The sequence below is a fragment of the Zea mays genome, chromosome 2 (assembly GCF_902167145.1).
Source record: "Zea mays cultivar B73 chromosome 2, Zm-B73-REFERENCE-NAM-5.0, whole genome shotgun sequence".
NCBI lineage: Eukaryota > Viridiplantae > Streptophyta > Magnoliopsida > Poales > Poaceae > Zea > Zea mays.
The window spans coordinates 46,077,033-46,101,578 of NC_050097.1; the positions used below are offsets into that span (position 1 = coordinate 46,077,033).

At 44.4% G+C, this 24,546-nt stretch overlaps 1 protein-coding gene across 1 annotated transcript; it reads right to left on the minus strand.

Annotated features, from left to right (window-relative positions):
• Nucleotides 1–433: 433 nt before the first annotated feature.
• On the minus strand, nucleotides 434–2,408 carry LOC103646379 (esterase OVCA2). Its single transcript, XM_008671111.3, has 5 exons — nucleotides 1,802–2,408; nucleotides 1,540–1,680; nucleotides 1,334–1,463; nucleotides 867–968; nucleotides 434–687 (listed from the first exon to the last, which is right to left on the minus strand). The coding sequence occupies exons 1-5, from the start codon at nucleotides 2,228–2,230 to the stop codon at nucleotides 587–589; spliced, it is 903 nt and encodes a 300-aa protein (XP_008669333.1). The 5' UTR covers nucleotides 2,231–2,408; the 3' UTR covers nucleotides 434–586.
• Nucleotides 2,409–24,546: the final 22,138 nt, after the last annotated feature.

A 24,546-nucleotide genomic window follows, 5' to 3' on the forward strand; every position in this document is an offset into this window, starting at 1 on the left:
GAAATTCCACCGAGCCTGTCTTAGACTGTCTCTAGTAGTATGTAAAATAGAGGACGTGAAACTGTTTAACACTATTTGTAGAGAGAAGTTTGAAATGTAGAATAAGATAGAACATCTGCAGAAGACTTAGCAGTAGCAGCGGCATTGTGTTCTTTCATGTTCTCGCCTTCTCGGTTAAAAGGAAAACACGCACTCAACGCTAGCCACACATATCACGCTCACACATCATTAGGTACGTACACACATCATTAGGTACCTACGTTCTAAACACTGTTTTTACACTATAGCTTGTAGGGTGAAGTTTGAATATGGATATGACGATGAATAAACTGTTAAAGATAGTCTAAACACCGAATGCACACATATTCTTCTATGCTTGCGCAAATAAACGAGGCATCCTAATTAACAATGATTTTGGTTCATTTCAAAGATCAACGAAACAAGATGGTTAGTTGATGATACGGAGTCGAAGTAGCAAAAGTTCCCAGCGATGGGAAATTGAGAAATAGAACTGAAACTCCCATTAACCTTTTATATTGTTGAGCATATACTGTAAATTCGTGAATTTTTCATAACTGCAGAATGTTTAATTTGAGCCCACGATCTCAGCATCAGTTGACGAATGCTCCCATATCTCCCTCTCAATCTTGTCAAGGTAAGTGAGCATAGTTTGGAGACCCTTCTCGTCTGCGAGTACAAGCACAGACCACACAGAGATTTAGCAGAAAGCAAAACAATAAGAAAAAGCCATCTAGGCTTATGAACAAAGCTTAATCATTCACCGCCGACGCCTCGATGCTGTGGCTGTTTATTCTGAATTTGTGGAAATCCTTAGAAGGTGCTAGGAGATAGCAATCTGATCTCACCAAGCTTAGGAACAGTGTGGCCTCGGGGATGACGTATGACAAGTGGGTCCGCAAATGCTCGGACAAGCTCTTCGCTGTGAACCTTCACAAAGTCCTCTTCACCTGCACACGTTTATCCCGTGTGTCAGAAAGAGGGTATTCTTGGAACACATGGATACATGAGAAGTGATGAATCTTGCATTAAACGGTTCAGACATTGCTGCAGAAACTGGCCAAAAAGTTCAGGCCTGCGTTCACAGCCAGTTTCGGTTTTGACTTAGTCCTTGTTCGGTTAAAAGTGGATTAAAAGGATTAGATCTATTTCCATTTAAAATTAAGTAGTAAACCGAACATGGTTTAAAGAGTTTATCTCAATTTAACAGCGCTAGAGAGTAGAGCTAGAGACCACGAAAATGCACGAAGGACACCCAAGAACAAGCAGGTTTGTGATCCATGTAAAAACAGTACGAAAAAGAATGCAAACGTACCAATGAAATGAAGCGATGGGCAGGTAATCTTGGTGTCAAACGCCCTCGCGACCGCCGCCGGCGCCCTGATCTTGGCCCCCGCTATAACTATCACGCACTTCACCTGAGCAACCCCAGTGAGGGCCAGCCCCTGCCGGAAAACGTAAAGCAGTGTGTCAAGTCGCGGCCGTATAGCATCCATCCAGTTCGTGAGAGGCAACAGTTACCTGCTCCTGGAGCCCTGCAAGCACGGCAGACAGGCCGGCGCCCTGGGAGAAGCCCAGCAGCCCGTCGAACGGCCCTTCTCTAGCCATCAGCTCCTCGAGGTAGGAGAAGCACCTATCCAAGTTCCTGCAGCTGAGGAAATCCTGCCCGAGACCCGAAGCAGCGGGGGGGAGGAGATTTGTCAGCGCTCAGCTCAGCAGCCGGCCGCGGTGTTGCTACTTGCTGGTCGACTCGACCGACGCGAGGGAGGTGCACGGAACAGACCTCGCCGACGAACTGGCACCACTCGTAGTAGGGCGGGTCGAAGGCGCCGGCCACGGGGGACGCGCCCTCGGCCGGGAACGGCCCGTCCGCGAAGACGAGGTCCAGGCGCGCGGTCACCTCGGGCGCCCACCTGCCCACCACCTGGCGCCGCATGATCTCCCCGCTGGTGCGGAACCCGTGCAGGCACAGGAACCGCGGCGGCCGTCGTGGTCGTGGTGGCCCGAACGCAGGCGCGTCGGTGTCGGTGGACTCGGAGGCCCTGACGCCGTGCGCGCGGCGGTTGCCATCGCGCAAGGGACAGGAGCAGGAGCAGGACGACGCCGCTGCGAAGGTGGCTAGGCGCCGAGGCAGCGTTGACCGTGGACCGAGAGCGGATGGAGCCTTGGATGAGACGAGCTGCCGCAGCTGGCATCTCCCTGCTACTTCCATTGGAAGAGGGAACTCTCACTCTCATCAGTGTTCTACGTGATCGATGAGCACGGGATTAATCATCCATAATAATTGGGTCGGGTCTTAAGCTGGCAGGCACGGCGACGATACTAGTTAGTCCATTGATGTGGATGACGGTTCCATCCAACACCAAACCGGAACAAATGATTCCAAGGATGAGGACCGTCCAAACCCAAAAACTCTTTTCTATACTTATCAAATCACTAGTTGTGTGCCCGTGCGTTGCAACGGGAACATATAATACCATTGATAGTTTATGTACGTTGGGATGACCATCGACATATATCTGACCGGATCTTCTTCTTCCTTGGGGATCTGGAGAAAAGCCTGTTCGGAAGCCAAACATGTTAAGACCTGATCATGTGCTGCCCTTGTGTATCTGATCATCATCAGCACACTGTTCGACGCTTGTATGAGTCTTGTTAATTTGCATGCCTCGTGCATAGTATCTCAACCATCAATTCATTATGGTATACAGAATTCGTGTGAGTTGTGACAAACATTATCAAATTCATATAAATTATTTTAAAGAATCAATATAGAGTTTTATACGATAGAGAAATACATGTGGATTAAAAAATGCTAAACAAAAGATCTAAAATATAATAGTTCGATCAAGTTGCATAAGATGTACAGTTTTCCAATTGCTTCTGCATTTGGAAGTCCACCTTTCTATGTTATCTTTGCTATTTCTGACTTAATAGAATCCAAATAGTATTGAACACTAAGAAAACTACAAATGAGATGGAGTTGTGTTGACTGAAAAACATATGTATGTAGCATTTGGAATAAAAAAATACACTTTAAGTATTCAAGTACCAGATAATGTCAGACAAGGGATTAATTCCACAGAGCAAAGTACAAAATCCATGACAAGATATTTCATAATAGATTTAAAAAAGGAAGGCTTTTGCTTAAAATATGAGGCCTTAATCTCAAAATGTGTATATGTGATATTGAACGGGTCACCACCAATGCCTACACAAGTTGACTGCCCCAAACCTACAGCTGTTGTTTGAAACACTCGTCAACAGAAATCATACATGCATTAACCAAACATAGTCAGGTGCTCGTGCGTTGCCATACTCATAGCATGGGCGGCAGACAGGGAAGGCACACTCATTGCAGGCAACAAAGACATCGACAGTGGCTGAAACACCTATAGAGTCACCACAAATCTGGCAGACCTGCCCATTCGCACTCTTTGTGGGCTTAGCCTGCATTAGCGAGATAACGACAAAGTCAGCACACATGCAATCAGAAATTCAGCATTAGAGGACACCTCAGTGACTCATGCACTTTACTGGTGAGCAACAGACTGTAAAATCAACTTGCGATCAAGTGTCTATTAGTCTTGAAGTCGAGGCTAAGATCAAAATGCCAGGAAGGTAATTTCGAATTTACATAAGATGAACTAATTCAATGGTGTAGTAGTCATAAACAAAGGCACGCTACAGCAGGGCAAAGAAGGATCTAATTCACCGTCGGTCCATGGTAATTATGACAAGGAATTGTTGAGGCATGGGTAAACCCAGGGATCTAAACAATCTGAGGCTCCATTTCACTGGATCTCCAAGACAACGAAACATGAACAGTATATCATTACCTATTGCCGATTTGGCAACTGTTCGAAGAATTGGACCGAGCATGAACAGTTCAGAAATTGCTAGGAGGACATGTCTGATCTGGTGACTTACACGGCGCAACGGAAGCATCGCTGAAATGGACAGGCAAAATCTAAGAGCAGAGACACGCAGAAGCGACCGCATTTGAGGGGCGAACCCCAAGCGTTAGACTAAAGACTAACACCTCAGCCCAGATCCAGCGACAGACGCGCGCGCACGACATGAGCCGCTAGAAACTGAATCTGAAGCACGCAGCGCAGGCGGCACTGGAATGGCTGGATGTACCGGGCCCGGTGCATCACCGTCATGGCGGATCATGACGAACTCGTTGCGGTTGTGCGAGCCCGCCACCATCCCCATTTTGATCAGCAAACCACACCAGCAAGCGCCCATGAGAAGACGGGTCGCGGCCGGTCAGACCCACCGCTCCTGCGTCGGTTGGGAAATCAAAGTCGCGGTCGGATCTGGGCAAGCAGGGCGCGAATCCGGGCATGGCGGCAACAATGGCGAGGAGATCTGGGGAGGAGCGGGCGGGATCAAGGCGGTGGCGCTCATGCCCCTCCGGTCTCGCTTTGGGCTGGTTCGGGGGCGGCTGCAGGGTTCCACGGGTCGCGCTAGGTGGGCGTGCGGCATGCGTCGGGCGATTGCGGCGTGCGGGCGGGCGGGAGGGCGGTTCGCCATGGTCGCGGCGGGATTTGCGGGCTTGTGGTGTGCGGGCGGGAGGACAGTCCGCCTTGGTCGCGGCGGGGTTTGTAGGTTTGCGGCGTGCGGGTGGGCGGGCGTAGGGAGGCGGGGGCAGTCTACAGTAAGTTCTTAATAGTTAGTAGAGATTACTGTTTCTATATGCCTATATCAATCACAACTGAATGCACGTGCGTTGCAATGGGAATATATAATACCAGTATACTACGATAACTTATATACAAAATATGTGTTATACCGTTATGAGAAAATGTTTCATAATCAATTTGTGATTCTGACCATACATAAATTTTGTTATTTATAATCTATCTGTTTCACCACTACATTACAACCATCAGTATAATGTAGACTTCGATATATGTCACGATTTGCATGATCTCATTATTGGAGAGCACGTTTCACACATACCGGAAGAAATTCCCTCGTACATCGTTAGTCATCGGACACGTACCACCATACACTTTTGCTTAAAGAAAAAGGTAAGTGTGTGTGTTTGCAAGACTAATGGTCAAACATCGTATAACCATAAAGTTAGAATACTATATTAATATATTAAATAAATTAATCCAATAGACATAGATTAACCCAATTAACATAGGATAAATAAATGTCTAATTATAAAAGTATGAAACATGGTATAATCAATGTTGTTACTGCGTCTTAAATATTTATACGAGACTGACACAACTGGAACGGTTCAATTTGGAATTAAAATGGGGAAGTTACGAATTTCCAAAGCTTCTATGTATTTGATATAGGATTAATTAGGAAATCAATTTTATTGTTGTTTTCATGACAAAACAGAGGTATTATGTGATAAAAAATAATATTATAGAATTATAGAAATTGGAATGAACTCATTTGGATTTAATATGAAATTTCCATGAATTAAATGAGTTTCTGCAATTATTTTTAAACTAAAAATCAATTTCTAAACTCCTTTTCCCTATTTTCTTTATTTTCTAGACTGCGTCCCAAATTCCAAAAAGATCAGGGGCCAAGCTATAAATGTTTTTTTAGACTCAGCGAGCATACAGAATGGACGGCGGGTTAAACACAAAAGACGTCTTAGTTGAAGTTGTACACAATCCAACATGAGTCATGTTGGCTAGAGGGTGGAAGGCTAGGCATTCTGTTCAATAGATCTAAGGTTCGATCCCTCATTAGCCACGATTTGATTTTTTTTTTCTGCGCGCGGAACGGGGGAGGGCAGAACGGCAGAACGCGGGAGGGCAGAACGGCAGACTACTCTTACCTTCTTAATAAGTAGTATAGATATACACACTACGTAACAAAATCTCTCTCTCTACCACAGTCAACGTCTATCGGGCAGTACTAAAAATGTACCGTGCGATCGCTTCCCCACCGGCGCAATTAGAGGAAGGTCTCCTGTTCTATTTCCAGGATTAGTTTTTTCACTTTTCTTCAGTCGGCTGAAATTTGTTTAGATTTTAAGATGCGGTCGGTCTATCAAACGTTTATCCTGTTGAGAAACCCTAATGAAGAGTTATGTGGGCAAATACCGAATATAGCCCTGAGGGCTATCGCGTCTCTATATATAGAACCTGTACCCCTCATATAAAAAGGAGATCAGAAAGAGGCCAGAGGCCCAACCCTATATCATGTGTCTCGTGTGTTTCCTCTGTCGTGCTTATGGGAAGGGAGACGAGTTCTCTACATGTTCTTGCGTCTCTACTGCTGACGGGAGGAAAGAGAGCGGATCTGGTGATCCGTGGTAACGTAGTTCTCAACACGTTATCAGCACGCTCTACCTCGACGTTGCTATGGATTCGATCTGCACCGAATCTCCGTCAAGCCGGCAGGTCTCCCGGTCTTGCCGAACTATCCTACGCGATAGCCTTCGATTTCCTTTCTACGCAGTCACACGATATGTCTTTCTAAGTAGATTGGATGTACTGTTTATGGGTGATCATCCGGTCGAACAAGTACTGCACGCTCGTACCAGAAGTCTGCATGAGTATGCGTGAAGGAAGGACTTGTTGCGTCCGACGGACCCGGTTTGCACCCTGCAAAAAAAAACAGATCGCCATGCATAGACTTTTATACCCGGTCAAAGCGGTTTTCAGTTGATGTGCCTAAAATGCTAAATTTAGACTTTTATACCGCTTGTTTGCATGTCGGTAGTCGTGGACGCATGCCAGCTCGGTGGCGCAAGCGAATCTCGCAGTTCACTCGGCAGCTTCTCCAACTATACTTGTGCAGCCCCCGCATGGCCGCATGAAGGCACCACGATGGCCAACAAGCTGCGTCCTTGATTGCCTCCCTTATCCAAATTCAAAATATCATTGCTTGGTGGTTGTAGCTGTCCATGAATGTCGGCTGATTTTTTTTAGAAAAAGTTGCCCAGTCAAAGTGGGAGGTGTGCACTTGTGGTGACAACCCTAAAAAAATAACTCCCATTTTCATACAATTTTTCCCATATTTTATATGAATAACTTTTACCGAATTTGTACAAGTTTATGTTGTATGCATGCTTTTTAATGTAGTCATCTCTACCTTAATTAATTATTTCCTGTCGCAAATAATTATGCATGCTTAAATATGAGGAAAATATCTTTTACACCTCACATGTTCATGCATTAATTCTAGTATTTTTTCTGCTTTTATTTCCCGTAGTAAATACTTAGCGGAAATTTATTAAAATGCATGTGAATGTTATATTGTGTATACTCAAATCGCTCTAAATATTTGCTATGTGTTGAGCCTTCGGACTCACGTCGAGCGATTAAATTGTATAATGGGGTACTCGGACACGTTGATCAGGTTGCGTTGGTAATCGGCTGAGTTATGACATTAGCTGAATATTGACTGCGCCCTGGCAACACGATGCAGTATTTGTGTCGTTCGAACTTGGCTGCGTCATGTGATTGCTATGTCGTGCTCTCGCTTAGTCGGATCGCTCCCGTTGAGTCGGACCGCCATCGCCGAGTCACACATTTTTCGAGGGCCCTGAAGGCATTGCATGTGTGTCGCAACTATTGAGTCACAATTGCGTTTGTTGTGTCTGTTGCGCGTACTTATCATGTACCCCAACTAACAAGCACAGTTGTGTCTGTTTGCTTATTACGAAGACTGGATGTGTTGTCGTAGCCCTGATGGCTGCACACACGTTGACATCAGACGCTAGAGCTTGTACTCGTGTGGATTGTGGTGGGTTGTTCAAGCCTCTGAAGCCACATCATAGCGCAACCTTCATAAGCAATTTTGTTTAGCTCTATATTTTATTTGATTGTGTTGTGTGGCATCATATATTTATATATTGCCAAGTGGCCATAACAGCTATATCAAGCTCTATAGTGCTTGAATAATCTGGGAAATTAAATTAAATTGAAATATGAAACACAAATAAGTTAATTCTCTGCTCTCATCTCATGCATAAAGTTTTACCCGGAGTAACCCGAAGAAATACAATATAATGCATGAAAGCCTTTTTGACATATAAGGCATCACAAATTGGGATTCTATTATTAAGCAAAAAGACCTTACCAAATAATTTAAGACCAGAAATCTCAGTCATACATTGCTCAACCAGATGTTAGCACATTGCTCTCTTTGTCGCTGAATGACATGAAGCAAACATGAGATAAAAGGACATGTAATCGCCAGCAACACGAAGTTGCGAGTATACCGAGAGGTTATTCTGAGAAAATTTTCACTATGTTGGTGTGAAAACCATAGTGTGTTCCCGTCGAACCACTTTACTCGTTCTATCTAGGACCTCTATGCTTGTGTCACATACATCTCTTGGAATTGTAAATACTTATATTCACTGAATTGACTCGGGATAGTCCTTTGACAAGTTTGGTATACACTGTAAACTAAATGGTAAAGGTCGGTCCTGAATGGACACATACCTGGGGTTTATGTAGCTGAACTACACTGAATTCCACCCTTTGGCATGCTTACTATTATCTACCTCTGATCTACCAGAAGTGAGAAGAGTAGACAAATAACTATGAAATCCCACATCACCACAAAGCTTGTAGCTAAATTATACATTAACATATTCTTGGTCCTCGGAACCAGAAGAGCCATATGTCTTGACCACTAGACTACTAGTGATGATAATTTGTGATAGAAATATGAAGATCTTGTAGAGAACTGTTGTATCCTCTCTACTCCTGATGATTTCTTCGTACGAGAGCAGTACTATCTGGTGTTGAAGATGGATCCTAGGCGGATACCAGTATTGTTTCGTTCTTGCCAAGCAGTTATCATCATTTGCTTCATCAAAAGCTAGTTATATGGTGATTTTCCCAGATAAAATGAATTCTTGGCCTTGTCTGTTCTATTCCAAAGCTTCTCTTTTTGCTGAACAATGAAGAGATCGAAATAATGCTATATAGAACAATTTGGTATATAATATGAGGAGAAATGTTTGCCCTGCTGGCAACACCACAAATAATTAACTATTGTTATAAATTCTCTCTCAAAATTATAATACCTAAAAATGTTGCATAAATCGATACCCAATTTCAGAACGGTATGAGTAATTGGGTAAACCATGGGCACTAATAAAATGAGCTGGACTATACATCTCTGCATATAAAAATCTTTGCTTGGCAGCATTGGCCTGATGCCGTGCACTTTACTACCAATATAAGCACACACATTTTTCCTATGTGCCTCAAAGCACAATACAACCAGTGAATGTCCTTGTGAGCGCTAGACCCTGATGGTCATTTTACTTGTTGATCTGAAGTCAACTAATGGCTCAAAACGACGAATAATATGCATGAGCCCCCGAAGGATCCTTATGAATAAAATAGTGTTGTGCATATTAGTCTAAATCTTAATGATTGACTGTGCATTTGGTAATAATAACAATAAGTTTGCAGAATTGTAACCATGAAGCAACTTGTTGTTGCGTGTCTCGCTGGATGTTGAGACTAACCCTTCATGTTGAAGGACAAATATGTAGTATTCATGCCACTACATTAATTTAAGTCCAAAGCTCACTGCATAAAACCCCTATCTGTAATGTGCGTAAGATTTCCCAAATAAATCACCACAATAGCATACATTGGCCACAACTGGATGATTGTGGTTGGGGATTTTATCTGTATGCTTTTAGAACATCTCGGCATTAGGGGGAGGAATGCCCATATAGTGTAATGCCTCAATATTCTATTAAACGCACAAAAGCCAAACTGAACCTGTCGTTCGGTGTGTACTCCTGTGTATATGGAGTGTGCCAGAAATCGTTGAGGAGTAACCATATTGGTCTGAATGCTTCTACCTGATGTAGATGTGGATATACCCGGGATTAATATAATATCCACATTTGACTTATTGGCATTTGATCTATTCTCGGGGACGCCTGCGAATATGATCCATTGGCCTTAGTCAAAGCATATGTTCTGATTGCAGATTCACGTGGTCTGTAATAACTTTCCTTCGATGAACTCGCCCTGGTGGTGATTTGCATCACGAAGAGGTTCATCTTAACGATGAAATTCCTAGCAATGCGCGCCATATCATTGTGCTGGGAATACGGAACAATGAATCTTTCGTTTTGGGAAATGACGGAGATCATTATTAAATGTGGGAGACAAATATGTCGACACCTATCTTGCCGCTCTAGATTGCAAATGGATCCAAAACAAAGTCCTAGGCATGAGTGCTTGAAGCTCTCTTATCGGGTCATTGATAAATGCAATCAAGGCTGAACCAATAATCGCAAAATGAAAGTCGCGAGCTTGAAGTTCGGACATTTATGGACACTATTGAAATAATGTGTGGTGAATGCGATGGTTCAAGTGGTCTTGTGAGAGACCCATCCCACGTATGTGTTGAATAAACACTGTTCCGCTATGTAATATATCTGACAAATGGCATGAATTAAAATATGCAGTTAATAGGATTATGAAGATCCGTCATGAGATCCTAGGAGGACTCATATTTGAATTATAAATATACAACATATAAATCTCATACCGAATAATACATTCCTGATGAATGATCACTCTCCTATATAGGGAGAATATCTCGTAGTTGAGACTATCGTTCCCAGATAGAACCTATCCAGAAGAAACAAAGTCTGTGTTGAACACCAAAGTTTGATAATCCCTATAAAGGGATAAAGACCCATACAGACCCGAAAAGGAATAAGATGAGGTATCAGAGGACTTGAAGTTCACCGAATAAGCACATGTGCATTCCATGAGTTATACTCATGGTAATTTCCACTAGATGTGGAATTACGGTATCCTCTAAAGCCCTGATGGCAGAAACCTATAAGGTTTAGGTGTTACTGGCAAAAATATCCCCATTGTGCCAGAATGACAGACTATAACGATGTATTTGATCGATGAAAAATCCCTGATGAATTACGATCTTTGATGGACTTTTGTTACACCATCATAGAAGTTGTGATGGATGAACGTCTGGAGCGATGTGTCATATTTAGAATATGTACTATTGCAACTATATTATCCCCTAAGTCCTATTGAAGGACATGTTATTTGATTTGCACAACTATGTATAAATTGTGGTATAAGATAGAAAATGATAGCACCCAACCTCATTCATTCTCGTTATTCCAGATGAACAATGAGACATATATCTTGAAGAATATGCTTGAGTTATGAGGGATAACGACTTTGACGGATGTCATCGTCAGGGGGAGCGAATGCTTATATTGATCACAATCGTGAGTGAAAGCATCTAGGCCCCTGGTTGGTTTTAGTGATTAATGACAACGTAATATTATATGTGACTAACGTGTGTTTTGCAGAGACAAATGGTAAGTTAGGTCGCATGACAGGTAGAAGTACTACAACGGAGAAAACAATCCCGGAGATAAGAACTCGAAGCGACGGCTAAAACGACGGAACAAAAGGTGAAGGTCTACGGAGTCCGAGTGTCAAGGAGATGTGGACACTCGCGATTTAGTTAGGTCTTTTATTCTCTTTTAGCCGTACTATAAAGAGGGGTTGTCGATGAGTAGTTTGACCAAGAGAGTTCTAGTGTAGTGTTGGTGCACAATCACACTCATATACAGTGCTAGGTGTCACTCTAGAACTCACACACAAGTTAGAGCGAAAACCGATTTGAAAATCAGCTGAAAATCAAGAGTTAGTGTTTCTGGCTTTGGGGCACCGGACTGTCCGGTGTGCACCGGACTGTCCGGTGCACCCTCTGCCAGGTGGGGCCAGGCTGGTCCACGGCAGAGTCTTTCCCCTTCGCAGAAACCCGAGAGCGCAGCTTTGAGAATTGAATTTTAGTGGTGCACCGGACACCGCACCGGACTGTCCGGTGTGCACCGGACAGTGGACTGTTCACTGTCCGGTGCGCCATGAGTCCAACGGCTCTCTGTCAGAACTAGCCGTTGGAAACGACCGTTGGCGCACCGGTGGCGCACCAGACTGTCCGGTGCGCCATCGCGCAGTAAATTGCCTGTAACGGCTAGTTGGTGGGTGAGGGCTATTTATACCCCCTCCACCCACCATATTCAATGTCTTGCACTCCACATTTATTCCAGCACATTGCTAGAGCATTGCAAGCACCAAAAGCCTAGTGAGGAGATTAGAGAATCATAATCCGCGCTTGTTCCTCATTAGCGCTAGTGAGAGCCACCTAGAGCACACACCACTTGCATTAGGCTTCTCTTGGTCAAGCGAAAGTCTATGGCTTGTTACTCTTGGTGATCGGCATCACCTAGACGGCTTGGTGGCGTTGGGAGCTCGGTGATCACCGTGAAGATCTTGTTGGTGACCCGACTCATGTTTGTAAGCGGTCTCGAGGGATCCACCGCGCCGGAGTGGCAAAGGATCATCTCGTAGTGAGCACTTGGTTCTTGCAAGGACCAAGGGGGAGCGATACCCTTGCGCGGGTGCTCCAACGAGGACTAGTGGAGAGTGCCGACTCTTCGATACCTCGGGAAAAATTGGAGTAGTCTTCTAAACTTTGCTTTACATTCCGCACTTAATTCAAGCACTTTACATTGTGTATTTGTTTAGCAAGTATTTGAAGTATGATCTTAGCTTTGTTACATTTCTAGTATTATATTCTTAGTGCTAGTTGTTGGGGTGAAGTTGGGCTCTTGTTTAGCTCTTGCTTAGGTTTTAATTAGTGTCGATTTTTAGAAAAGCCCAATTCACCCCCCTCTTGGGCATCGTGATCCTTTCAATTGGTATTAGAGCCTTGTTGCTCATAGATTAGCTTAACCGCTAGAGTTACGATGTCCGGTGGGGATGGACCTCCTCCCGTTTTTGATGGTGACGATTTTCCTTATTGGAAAATTCGTATGGAAGCATACTTAGAGGCTATAGACATTGGTGTCTATAAAGCCGCCACACAAGGGTTTCCCCAACCTAGAGATCCCACAAATCTTGTAGGTGATGAGTTCAATTATGAGAAATGGAATGCGAAGGCCAAAAACACCATTTTTAGAGGCCTTTGCAAAGATGTGTTCAATAGAGTACGGAATCATAAAAATGCTCATGATTTGTGGATGGACATTTGTGCTCTACACGAAGGAACTAGAAGTGAACGTGAGGAAAGATATCACATAGCCATGCGAAAGTTAAATTCTTTTGAAATGCTTACTAATGAAAATGCAAACGCTATGTACTCACGACTTAATATTCTTGTAGAGGAAGTCAATGGATTGGGGCTTACTCAAATCTCACAACCGGATGTTGTGAGGAAGATTCTCAGTGTCCTCCCAATAGACAAATATGGACACATTGTCACTGTGCTACATCAAATGGATCTTTCAGTTACCACACCTACACAAATTTTGGGAAAGATCAATGCCCATGAAATGTACATGCACATCAACGACAAAGAAGAATCATCTTCCAAAAGAAAGGATTTGGCTCTCAAAGCAAATCATGAAAGAAAAGGAAAAGCAAAAATACAAGTTGAGGAAGAGTCCTCAAGTGATGATGACCTTGATGCAAACATTGCCTTGATGGTAAGGAAGACCACCAAGATGTTGAAGAAGCTAAATAGAGAAGGCATCAAATTTGATTCAAGAAAGAAGAAGTTCTTTTCCAACAAAAGAAAGCCCATTTCTGAGATGGACTGCTACAACTGTGGTGAGCTTGGTCATCTTGCTCATCAATGCAACAAGCCCAAGAAGAACAAGTTCAAGGGCAAGAAGGAAGATGACAGCGATGATGAAAAGAAGGAAAAGAAATTCTTCAAGAGGAAGGATGGAAAGCAAAAGAGGTTTCACAAGAAGAAGAATGGAAAGGCATATATTGTTGGCGACTGGCTCACCGACATCGAATCATCAAGTGGGTCTTCTTCAAGTGAAGAAGAGAATGATGAAAAAGTTGCGGCCATCGCCGGGGACTTCTCTTCACCACCATCATCGCCATCATCCACTTCTCACCTATGTCTCATGGCTAGGGGTGAACGAAAGGTACAAAATGATATTAATATTGATGATGATAGTGATAGTGATAGTGATGAAGAATTTGCTTCACCTTCATATGATGAGTTAGCTGACTTACTTAAAGAATATACTCAAATCATTAGAAAGTCAAAAGCTAAATGTGATAGGTTGAAAAATGAAAATGAATCTTTAAATGCCAAGTATGACATAGTTATAAAGGCTAGTGATGAAATAAAAGAAGAAAATAAAACTATGTCATCAACTGTAAATGAGCTCACAAACTCCCTAAAAGATGCTAAGGAAAAATATGACAAATTAAATGAAGCTAATAGGGAGTTGCAAAATAGACTAGTAAAGATCAAGGAAGACTATACTCAAATTAAATTTGATTATGACAATCTTCTTGTTGAAAATGAACTTTTATCTTGCAAAACACATGAGGCTATTAACCCTGTTGTTAAGCTTGATGTAGCAACCTCATGTGATGATTTGATTCAAGAAGAGCAAACTAGTCTACATGCTGAATTGACTGAAAAAGTTGAAGTCCTGACTTTAGACAACCAAAAATTGAAGAATTACTTGACTGATGCAACTACTAGAGGAAAAGTTGCTATTGAGAACAATGATTTCAACAACGAGTTGGCAGTGGATAATCAAAGGCTTAAGAATGAGGTCAAGAAACTAAAAAGTGAAAATGAACATCTTGCAACAAGTGTGCAAAAGTTCAACAAGGGTCAATACCTCCAAAATGAGCTGCTTATGAACACTGTTATGAAAAATAACAAGAGTGGTATTGGATACAATGCTTTTGTGCAAAAGAAAGCTATCACTCAATACAAGCCAAAGCAGACTCACAAGCCTATCAAATGCTTTGAGTGTGGAAATGAAGGTCATTTTGCCCACAACTGCAAAGCTAAACCACCAACTCCCTTGCCTAAGCACTCAAGACCATTTGCCTTCAATGCTCACTATGTTCTAAGAAAGGTTGCAAATGGAAAGATTAAGGTTACATTCCTAGGTCCACCAAATAAGAGTAGACCTAGACAAATCTGGGTCGCAAAGTCCTTAATTGAGAGAGTCACTGGTCCTATGCAATATAGGGCCCTCAAAACTCAAGCTTGAATTGTCTGTGAATGTAGGTGAACTACAAGACCGGTGGGAGCCATTGGGTTATTGACAGTGGATGCACACAACATATGACAGGCAACCCACGGATGTTCACCTCACTAGATGAGAATGTTGATGGTCAAGATAAAATCACATTTGGAGACAACTCAAAAGGAAAAGTGCAAGGACTTGGCAAGGTGGCAATCTCAAATGACTTATCAATATCAAATGTTCTCTTAGTTGCACCCTTGAGCTTCAATTTATTATCAGTGGGACAACTCTGTGACTTGGACTTCAATGCTTATTCACTCCATCAGAGGTTATTGTAACAAAAATGGATGATGAATCAATGGTATTCAAGGAATTTAGATACAACAACCTCTACTTAGTGGATTTCACTTCAGAAGATGCAGACTTAAGAACTTGCCTCTTCACCAAAGCTTCTCTTGGATGGCTTTGGCATAGGAGGCTTGCACATGTTGGAATGAGCACACTCAAGAAGGTATTAAAGAAAGATATGGTTAGAGGATTAAAGGATGTGGTGTTTGAAAAAGACAAGCCATGCAGTGCATGTCAAGCTGGAAAGCAAGTTGCTAATACACATCCCACTAAAGCTTTCATGTCAACATCAAGGCCACTGGAACTACTTCATATGGATTTATTTGGACCTACAAATTATGTCAGTGCCGGTGGCAACCTCTACTGTCTAGTGATTGTTGATGACTTCTCAAGATACACTTGGGTGTTCTTTCTCCATGACAAATCTGAAGTTGCATCTATATTTAAGAAGTTTGCCAAGAAAGCACAAAATGAATTTGATTGCAAGATTAAGAAGATTAGAAGTGACAATGGCAAAGAATTTGACAACACCAACATTCATGAGTACTGTGATGAAATTGGGATCAAGCATGAAGTATCGGCCACATATACACCTCAACAAAATGGAGTTGTTGAAAGGAAAAATAGGACCTTGATCACCCTTGCAAGAACAATGATTGATGAGTATAACACACCGGAGAGGTTTTGGGCCGAAGCTGTCAACACTGCTTGTTATGCATCAAACAGGCTATTTCCTCACCGGCTACTTGCGAAAACTCCTTATGAACTGCTAAATGGGAAAAAGCCAGACGTCTCTTTCTTCCGGGTATTTGGGTGCAAATGCTACATCTACAAGAAACACCATCACCTAGGGAAGTTTCAAAGACGTTGTGATATTGGTTTTCTTTTGGGTTATTCATTAAAGTCCAAAGCATATCGAGTATTCAACCATGCCACTGGCGTGGTAGAAGAAACATATGATGTGGAATTTGATGAGACTAATGGCTCCCAAGGAGCACTTGAAAATCTTGATGATGTAGGTGATGAGCCACTTAGGGAAGCAATGAAGAACATGCCTATTGGAGCTATCAAACCAAAAGAAGATGAAGAAGAGGTGCAAATCATTGACAGACCTTCTTCATCAAATGTACCACAAGATGATGAAAAAGATGAGAGGCATGCAAATGAAGATACATTTGTCTCTCATGAACAAGCAAGGGTACAAGCCGAAGATGTTGATGCTCCAGGATCTTCTTCCCAAGTGGTTGACAGGAGAAACTCATCACTACTTCAAGCTCATCCTCAAAACCAAATCATCGGGAGTCCTTCTCAAGGGGTTATTACTCGATCACATAGACATGCTACTTTTATTGAACATCACTCTTTTGTTTCTTGTGTTGAGCCTACTTGTATAGATGAGGCGCTACAGGATCCGGACTGGGTGAATGCCATGCATGAAGAACTTAACAACTTCACCCGTAACGAAGTTTGGACCCTGGAGAAGCCCCCACAAGATGCAAGAATCATTGGAACAAAGTGGGTGTTCAGAAACAAACAAGATGATCAAGGTGTGATTGTAAGAAACAAGGCAAGACTTGTCGCAAAGGGATTCTCTCAAGTTGAAGGCTTAGATTTTGGAGAGACCTTTGCACCGGTTGCTCGACTGGAAGCCATCCGTATCCTACTTGCATATGCATCATGCTATGATATAAAACTTTATCAAATGGATGTAAAAAGTGCATTTTTAAATGGCTTCATAAATGAACTTGTATATGTTGAGCAACCGCCTGGATTTGAAGACCCTAGATATCCTAACCATGCTTACAGGTTGTCCAAGGCGCTTTATGGGCTAAAGCAAGCTCCAAGGGCTTGGTATGAGCGTCTTCGCGACTTCCTCATCGAAAAGGGCTTCAAGATCGGGACCGTCGACACAACTCTCTTCACAAAGAAACATAACAGTGATATTTTCATTTGTCAAGTATATGTTGATGATATAATCTTTGGCTCGACAAATGACTATCATTGCAAGGAATTTGGTGAGTTGATGTCGAAGGAGTTCGAGATGTCAATGATTGGTGAGCTAACATACTTCCTCGGCTTTCAAGTCAAGCAAATGAAAGCTGTTAAAATTGCTAATAATCCTGTACAACACTCTCGCACCAAGCACATTGATATCCGTCATCACTTCCTTAGAGATCATGTTGCTAAAGGAGATATCATTTTAGAAGGAGTGAGGTCAGAAGATCAATTAGCGGATATTTTCACTAAGCCACTTGATATGACCCGCTTTTGCATGTTGAGGAATGAACTAAATATTCTTGATCTCAGAAATTTTATGTAAAATGTCAAATGGTGTTGTCACTTGCATTGCATATTTAAATTCCTTGTATTGCATCTAGGACTTGTCTAACCTAGTTGAGATAACCGCCAACAAAGCGAGTGAAAAAGCTTAACTCGGGTCAAACCTGACAAGTCTTAGTTTTAAGCTTTTAGCACTTAAATTCTTACTTTTTATGCGATTATTGGTTCTTGAAATATGCATGAGGTACTGCACTTAGGGGGAGTATTCAAAACTCAAATCACTCATGAAAACCCCTTATTGCAAACCAAAATGCAAATTTCACCATTTGCCTATTTTCTCTAAAAAATATCTAGCCTATGGCGAAATATTTTGAAAAATATATGAGGGTGCCAATACCTGTCCCAACAAGTGTTATTTTGTGTGATTATAAGTTGGGATTTGGTTTGGTTGGGAGTTAGATAGAAAAATTCAAAATTTTCCAATCTTCCCTCTGTCTGGGCTCACCGGACAGTCCGGTGTGCACCGGACACTGCACTGTGCAATGTCCGGTGCACCGGCAGCCGCGCGCTAAAAATCATTTTTCCTGTGCGCTGTCCGGTGGTTCACCGGACAGCTACTGTGCGCTGTCCGGTGTGCACCGGACAGGCACTGTAGACTGTCCGGTGCGCCCATATCGCGTTTTAAAAAAAGGCCTCCAGCCCGCAGCCGAGCCAGAGGCTCAACTTCTCTGCCAGCTCCCTCTGCTCTCTGATTCCTGGCGACTCTTCCCCAACGCCCGCGATCTGCCCTGTCTCCGGCGATCCTCCGGCGACCTGGCCTTCGTCCTCTCCCTCTCGGTGAGCTGGCTCCCCTCTTCCTCCCCTGTCTCTCTCCCTCTCGGTGTCTGAGGCAGTTAGGCTCCCTGTTTCCACCCCCTGTCCATCTTTCAAATTCTTGTCAAATCAAGTGAATCCCAACCGTGGAATGTGTTCAATTGTCCTCATTATGTATCCCTGCAGGATCCTAGCTCCTTCGGGAGGGTTTTCCCACCTCAAATAGCCATTTCACCGAAAACCTAATTCCCCGCACGCCACGTGCTCGGTGAAATGCCCAAACCAGCCAAACTTGCTCCATTTGAACCCAAATTTTTCAGGCACCTTCACCACACTTCCAGCAACATCCTTGCCAAATTTCACGCCAATCCGAGATCCCAGGCTTAAATTTTACCAAATTTCCCGATTTGAGCGATCGTTTCCGAGCCGTGTGCCCAAATCCCTTTTTCTTCGCCTAAATTCAAACCAAGCACACACTTCACTCATATTCACCTATATAAACCTATTCGTGAAGTATCGGCTCATTCCCATATCGTTTCGTGCCTCAATTCGAATTCCAAACCTCCTATGGCACTAATTATCCTTCAAACGTCATTTTCACGTCGTTTGACTTCTCGATCGTCTCGTCTCGTGTTTTCTGTGCCATATCTCTCTGTGTATGTATTTATTCACATTTCATATGCTTATGACTATGTGACTAATACGTGCTCACCTCTTCTGTCATTTCAGTGATCTTGTTTGACCGTGTGCTGTCTCCCGTCCTGCCTGGATCGTCACCGCTCGTGTGAGCTTTCCAGGTAGACATCTCATTCTTTGCTAAATCTATCGGTCACTTTTGCTCTTTACTTAGTCTCTCTATCTTATTTGCAGACATTAGTTCAGGATGCCGCACACGAAGAATGCGTCGGCGCCAGGGGGTGGCGATGATGAGGATCCTCGTCGCCCCTTTAGGCAGGTCAAGGGCAAGACTGTCTATTTGGAGCAGCAAGAAGGCCGCAAGAAGCGGCGTACGGACAGAGAAGCCCGTGCAGCGGCAGCAGCTGCAGCAGCCACTGCGCAGGCCGCACTTGGAGATCAGCCGCAGACTCCATCCGATCAGATTGCATTCCGTGCTCATCGTCTCACCTCCCGGCCTCGCTCCTCCTCTCACACCTCCGCTTCCACTCCGCCACCCACTCTGCCTGCTCCCGTCACTCCTATTGCTCCATCCACCTCCACAGCCATACCCACTACCTCCTCTACGCCAGCTTCCACTGCTTCCCCTGCTCCCGCTCCAGCTTCAGCTCCTCCTGTCCCTCCACCTCGATTCCGGGAGCGTGATGAGACTGAGGTCCGTCCTCTGGTTTCGGATCCTCGTCTGTTTGATCTTCAGCGTGCTACTGCGGCACGGGTACATCGGTTCAGGTACGTACCCGTGGAGTCTTGGGTACCAGCTCAGAGAGACCCAGCAGCAGGTGATCTTTTCAGCACACGGATTCAGGAGTCTTTCTTCAGAGCTCAGATGTCTGCTCAGATAGCTCTGCGAGTGCACCGCCTTTTGGATCTTCCAGCTTTTCTGCTTGCAGCCGATGCTGACTCTGAGGCGCATCTCACCTATTTGCCTGGCCTTCTGACTCTTCTGACTATCAGCGGCCGATATGTTGAGGAGTGGGTCCGAGTCTTCTACGCCTCTGTTTGGATTGACCCGGATCATCACTGGATGAGGTTCCGCTTTGAGCGAGAGGATGTCACGATCACTGCCAGTCAGATCCGTCAGCTCTTTGGATTCCCAGAGTCGACGACTCGTCTTCACAGCCTCTGCTACGGCTCTTCTGACCCTCCTCGTCGCCCTCACGGCGGTGTGGCTCCAGGGACAGCTCACGTCGTGGCTCTGTTCCGCCCGCCTTTCACAGATGGGTCGCGACGTTCACCGACAGACTTTACTACAACAGCGAAGTACTTATATGAGCTCATCAGACGGACTCTTCTGCCGAGGAAGGGATACAGGGAGGCTACCACTCATATTCAGCTTTGGCTTCTTGGTGCCCTGGTCTCCCACTCTGAGTTTGACGTTGTGGACTTCCTGATTTGTGAGATCGAGGATACCGTTCTGGATGGGATTCGTGCTCGTCGGCAGTTGCCTTATGCTCACTACTTATGCCACATCTTTGCGCAGCTGATTCAGCCCCCTCGATTTCAGAGCACCCTTGAGGCCTCTCGCCTAGTTTTTGGATCCTATCGTCCTGCTCCTGAGATTCCTGTGCTAGCTTCTGCTTCTGTGTTTGGCTCTCAGGCCGAGGATGCAGCTCTTCGACAGTTTGACACTCAGGGTACAGCAGCTGATGATGATGATGATGATGATTTTGGGGTTCCTCCTCCGCCTCCGCCTCCTATGCCTCCACGCTCACATGATCATGAGGCTGGGAGTTCTCGTGCTGCCCCTGCTCCTCCTCCGGCTATGGACCCTGCTCTTGCGACGATTCTGGCCAACCTGGCAGCCGAGCAGGCCCGTTTATCCGAGACGATGCTCTCGATGTTTCAGAGCATGCAGGACAGGCAGGATGCACTTCAGCAGCAGCTACTTCAGGATCGGGCTGAGAGTAGGGCATTCATGGCCCTTATGCTTCAGCATTCTGGTATCTCAGCACCTCCGGTTCAGTCTGCTCCACCTCCTCCGCTTCACGCTCCAGTGGTGCCATCGATTTTGTCAGGACCCCCTGTTGATACCTCTCCGCTCCGGCCGGTCACTTTGGCGTTCACCTCTCCGGTTCTCAGCTCTGTCTGTCCGCAGCCGCCAGTGCCACCAGCATCTGCTGTTACCACTACCGCTGTGGCAGTATCTGTGACCGCTTCTGTTCCGGTAGCTCCTGCAGCGCGGCCTCAGTCCGAGTCAGTACCAGCTCCAGCTTCTACCGCAGATCCTGGATCCGAGACTGACTCTGACCCTCCGTCGGCGTTCGCTCTGCTACCTCGACCTCGACCGGATGCGCCCCCGCCGCCTCCTCCTGCTTCAGATGTTTAGGTTCAGGTCCCTTTTGGTGTTTGACGCCAAAGGGGGAGAGATATGAGTTGTGAGAGCTAGGGGGAGTTAGAGAGTTAGTAGAGAGTCAGAGTCATTTTGATGTAATATATGTGCTTACTACTCTCTGTACTAGCTTGATGTTTTTGGCTCACAAACTCGTCATATACTCTCGTTGCGTATGATTGACTGTGTGTATTATGTTTTCACCTTATATTTTATCACCAGTCTTCTAGCTCTTGTTTCATTAATTTAACTTCACTTTTATATGAACAAGAATCTTATGATGTGTATGCGCTCACTCTTATTATTATGGTACACATTCTTTCTGTCAAAGATTACTGAGTATAACTAACCATTCTTTCTATTGACAGAATCTTCAAAACAAACTACTCTCACAAAACTTGTAGGGTTGTCATCAATCACCAAAAAGGGGGAGATTGAAAGCATCTAGGCCCCTGGTTGGTTTTAGTGATTAATGACAATGTAATATTATATGTGACTAACGTGTGTTTTGCAGAGACAAATGGTAAGTTAGGTCGCATGACAGGTAGAAGTACTACAACGGAGAAAACAATCCCGGAGATAAGAACTCGAAGCGACGGCTAAAACGACGGAACAAAAGGTGAAGGTCTACGGAGTCCGAGTGTTAAGGAGATGTGGACACTCGCGATTTAGTTAGGTCTTTTATTCTCTTTTAGCCGTACTATAAAGAGGGGTTGTCGATGAGTAGTTTGACCAAGAGAGTTCTAGTGTAGTGTTGGTGCACAATCACACTCATATACAATGCTAGGTGTCACTCTAGAACTCACACACAAGTTAGAGCGAAAACCGATTTGAAAATCAGCTGAAAATCAAGAGTTAGTGTTTCTGGCTTTGGGGCACCGGACTGTCCGGTGTGCACCGGACTGTCCGGTGCACCCTCTGCCAGGTGGGGCCAGGCTGGTCCACGGCAGAGTCTTTCCCCTTCGCAGAAACCCGAGAGCACAGCTTTGAGATTGAATTTTAGTGGTGCACCGGACACCGCACCGGACTGTCCGGTGTGCACCGGACAGTGGACTGTTCACTGTCCGGTGCACCATGAGTCCAACGGCTCTCTGTCAGAACTAGCCGTTGGAAACGACCGTTGGCGCACCGGTGGCGCACCGTTGGCGCACCGGTGGCGCACCGGACTGTCCGGTGCGCCATCGCGCAGTAAATTGCCTGTAACGGCTAGTTGGTGGGTGAGGGCTATTTATACCCCCTCCACCCACCATATTCAATGTCTTGCACTCCACATTTATTCCAGCACATTGCTAGAGCATTGCAAGCACCAAAAGCCTAGTGAGGAGATTAGAGAATCATAATCCGCGCTTGTTCCTCATTAGCGCTAGTGAGAGCCACCTAGAGCACACACCACTTGCATTAGGCTTCTCTTGGTCAAGCGAAAGTATATGGCTTGTTACTCTTGGTGATCGGCATCACCTAGACGGCTTGGTGGCGTTGGGAGCTCGGTGATCACCGTGAAGATCTTGTTGGTGACCCGACTCATGTTTGTAAGCGGTCTCGAGGGATCCACCGCGCCGGAGTGGCAAAGGATCATCTCGTAGTGAGCACTTGGTTCTTGCGAGGACCAAGGGGGAGCGATACCCTTGTGCGGGTGCTCCAACGAGGACTAGTGGAGAGTGCCGACTCTTCGATACCTCGGGAAAAATTGGAGGAGTCTTCTAAACTTTGCTTTACATTCCGCACTTAATTCAAGCACTTTACATTGTGTATTTGTTTAGCAAGTATTTGAAGTATGATCTTAGCTTTGTTACATTTCTAGTATTATATTCTTAGTGCTAGTTGTTGGGGTGAAGTTGGGCTCTTGTTTAGCTCTTGCTTAGGTTTTAATTAGTGTCGATTTTTAGAAAAGCCCAATTCACCCCCCCCCTCTTGGGCATCGTGATCCTTTCAGTGAGACAATAAATGTCATATTCTATGCCTGAAGGCGTCAGCTTGATGATCAATATGTGAACCTTTATGGAAGTTTCTATCAAATATGTAGATCTAGTCGATCGAACACCACTAGTCGAAGTGACTTATTTATGTTGATACATGCACTTACCTCGTGTATCCTAGAAGTGAGTTGAGGTGAAGTTCCTGAAATAATCTTTGCAAGGATATGCAATCTGTTTGCTAAATCTATATGTGCATATACTTCCAGAAGAAAATATTTTGCCATATTGATACAGTTTTGCAAGAATCAGGGGGAGCACATTTCTAAAGTTAGTCTTTGTAGAAGATTCAATAGAATCTAGATCCTAGAGGATCGAAATCTGTCCCGATGACAGCCGTTGTACTCTTTTTCCCTTGGTGAGTTTTCTTGAAGTTTCTCACATGAGGTTTTTAACGAGGCAACAAAGTGCAAATGCAATTTGTATCACCATGCACTCTTTCTCCATATTTTTCCCATTGGGTTTTTTGGAGTTTTAACGAGGCATGTGTTGGTCGCGGTATTCGCCCAAGGGGGAGTGTTGAGAAACCCTAATGAAGGGTTATGTGGGCAAATACCGAATATAGCCATGAGGGCTATCGCGTCTCTATATATAGAACATGTACCCCTCATATGGATAGGAGATCAGAAAGAGGCCAGAGGCCCAACCCTATATCATGTGTCTCGTGTGTTTCCTCTGTCGTGCTTATGGGAAGAGAGACGGGTTCTCTACATGTTCTTGCGCCTCTACTGCTGACGGGAGGAAAGGGAGCGGATCTGATGATCCGTGGTAACGTAGTTCTCAACATATCCTACGACTTATAACTTATAAGTCACCTTTGGGTAGGGCTTTTTGATCGCTTCAGCTTATCGTGTCTAAGGATAAAAAAAACTACTTCTCGCCAAAAGAACCCCAAGAGCTGAAGTCTTAGTAAAAAAGACTTCTACCGGCTCCTCCTACCTAGCCTCTAATATTTTTTTTTTTGAAATTATGGTCCTTGCCACCGTCTACAACTTGCAACTTGCAAAACATAGGAGAACCTATTTTGTCAAACGAATTACAAAATAGCCATAGAAGGTGAAGCCTTGTCAAAGGGCCCTTTAATC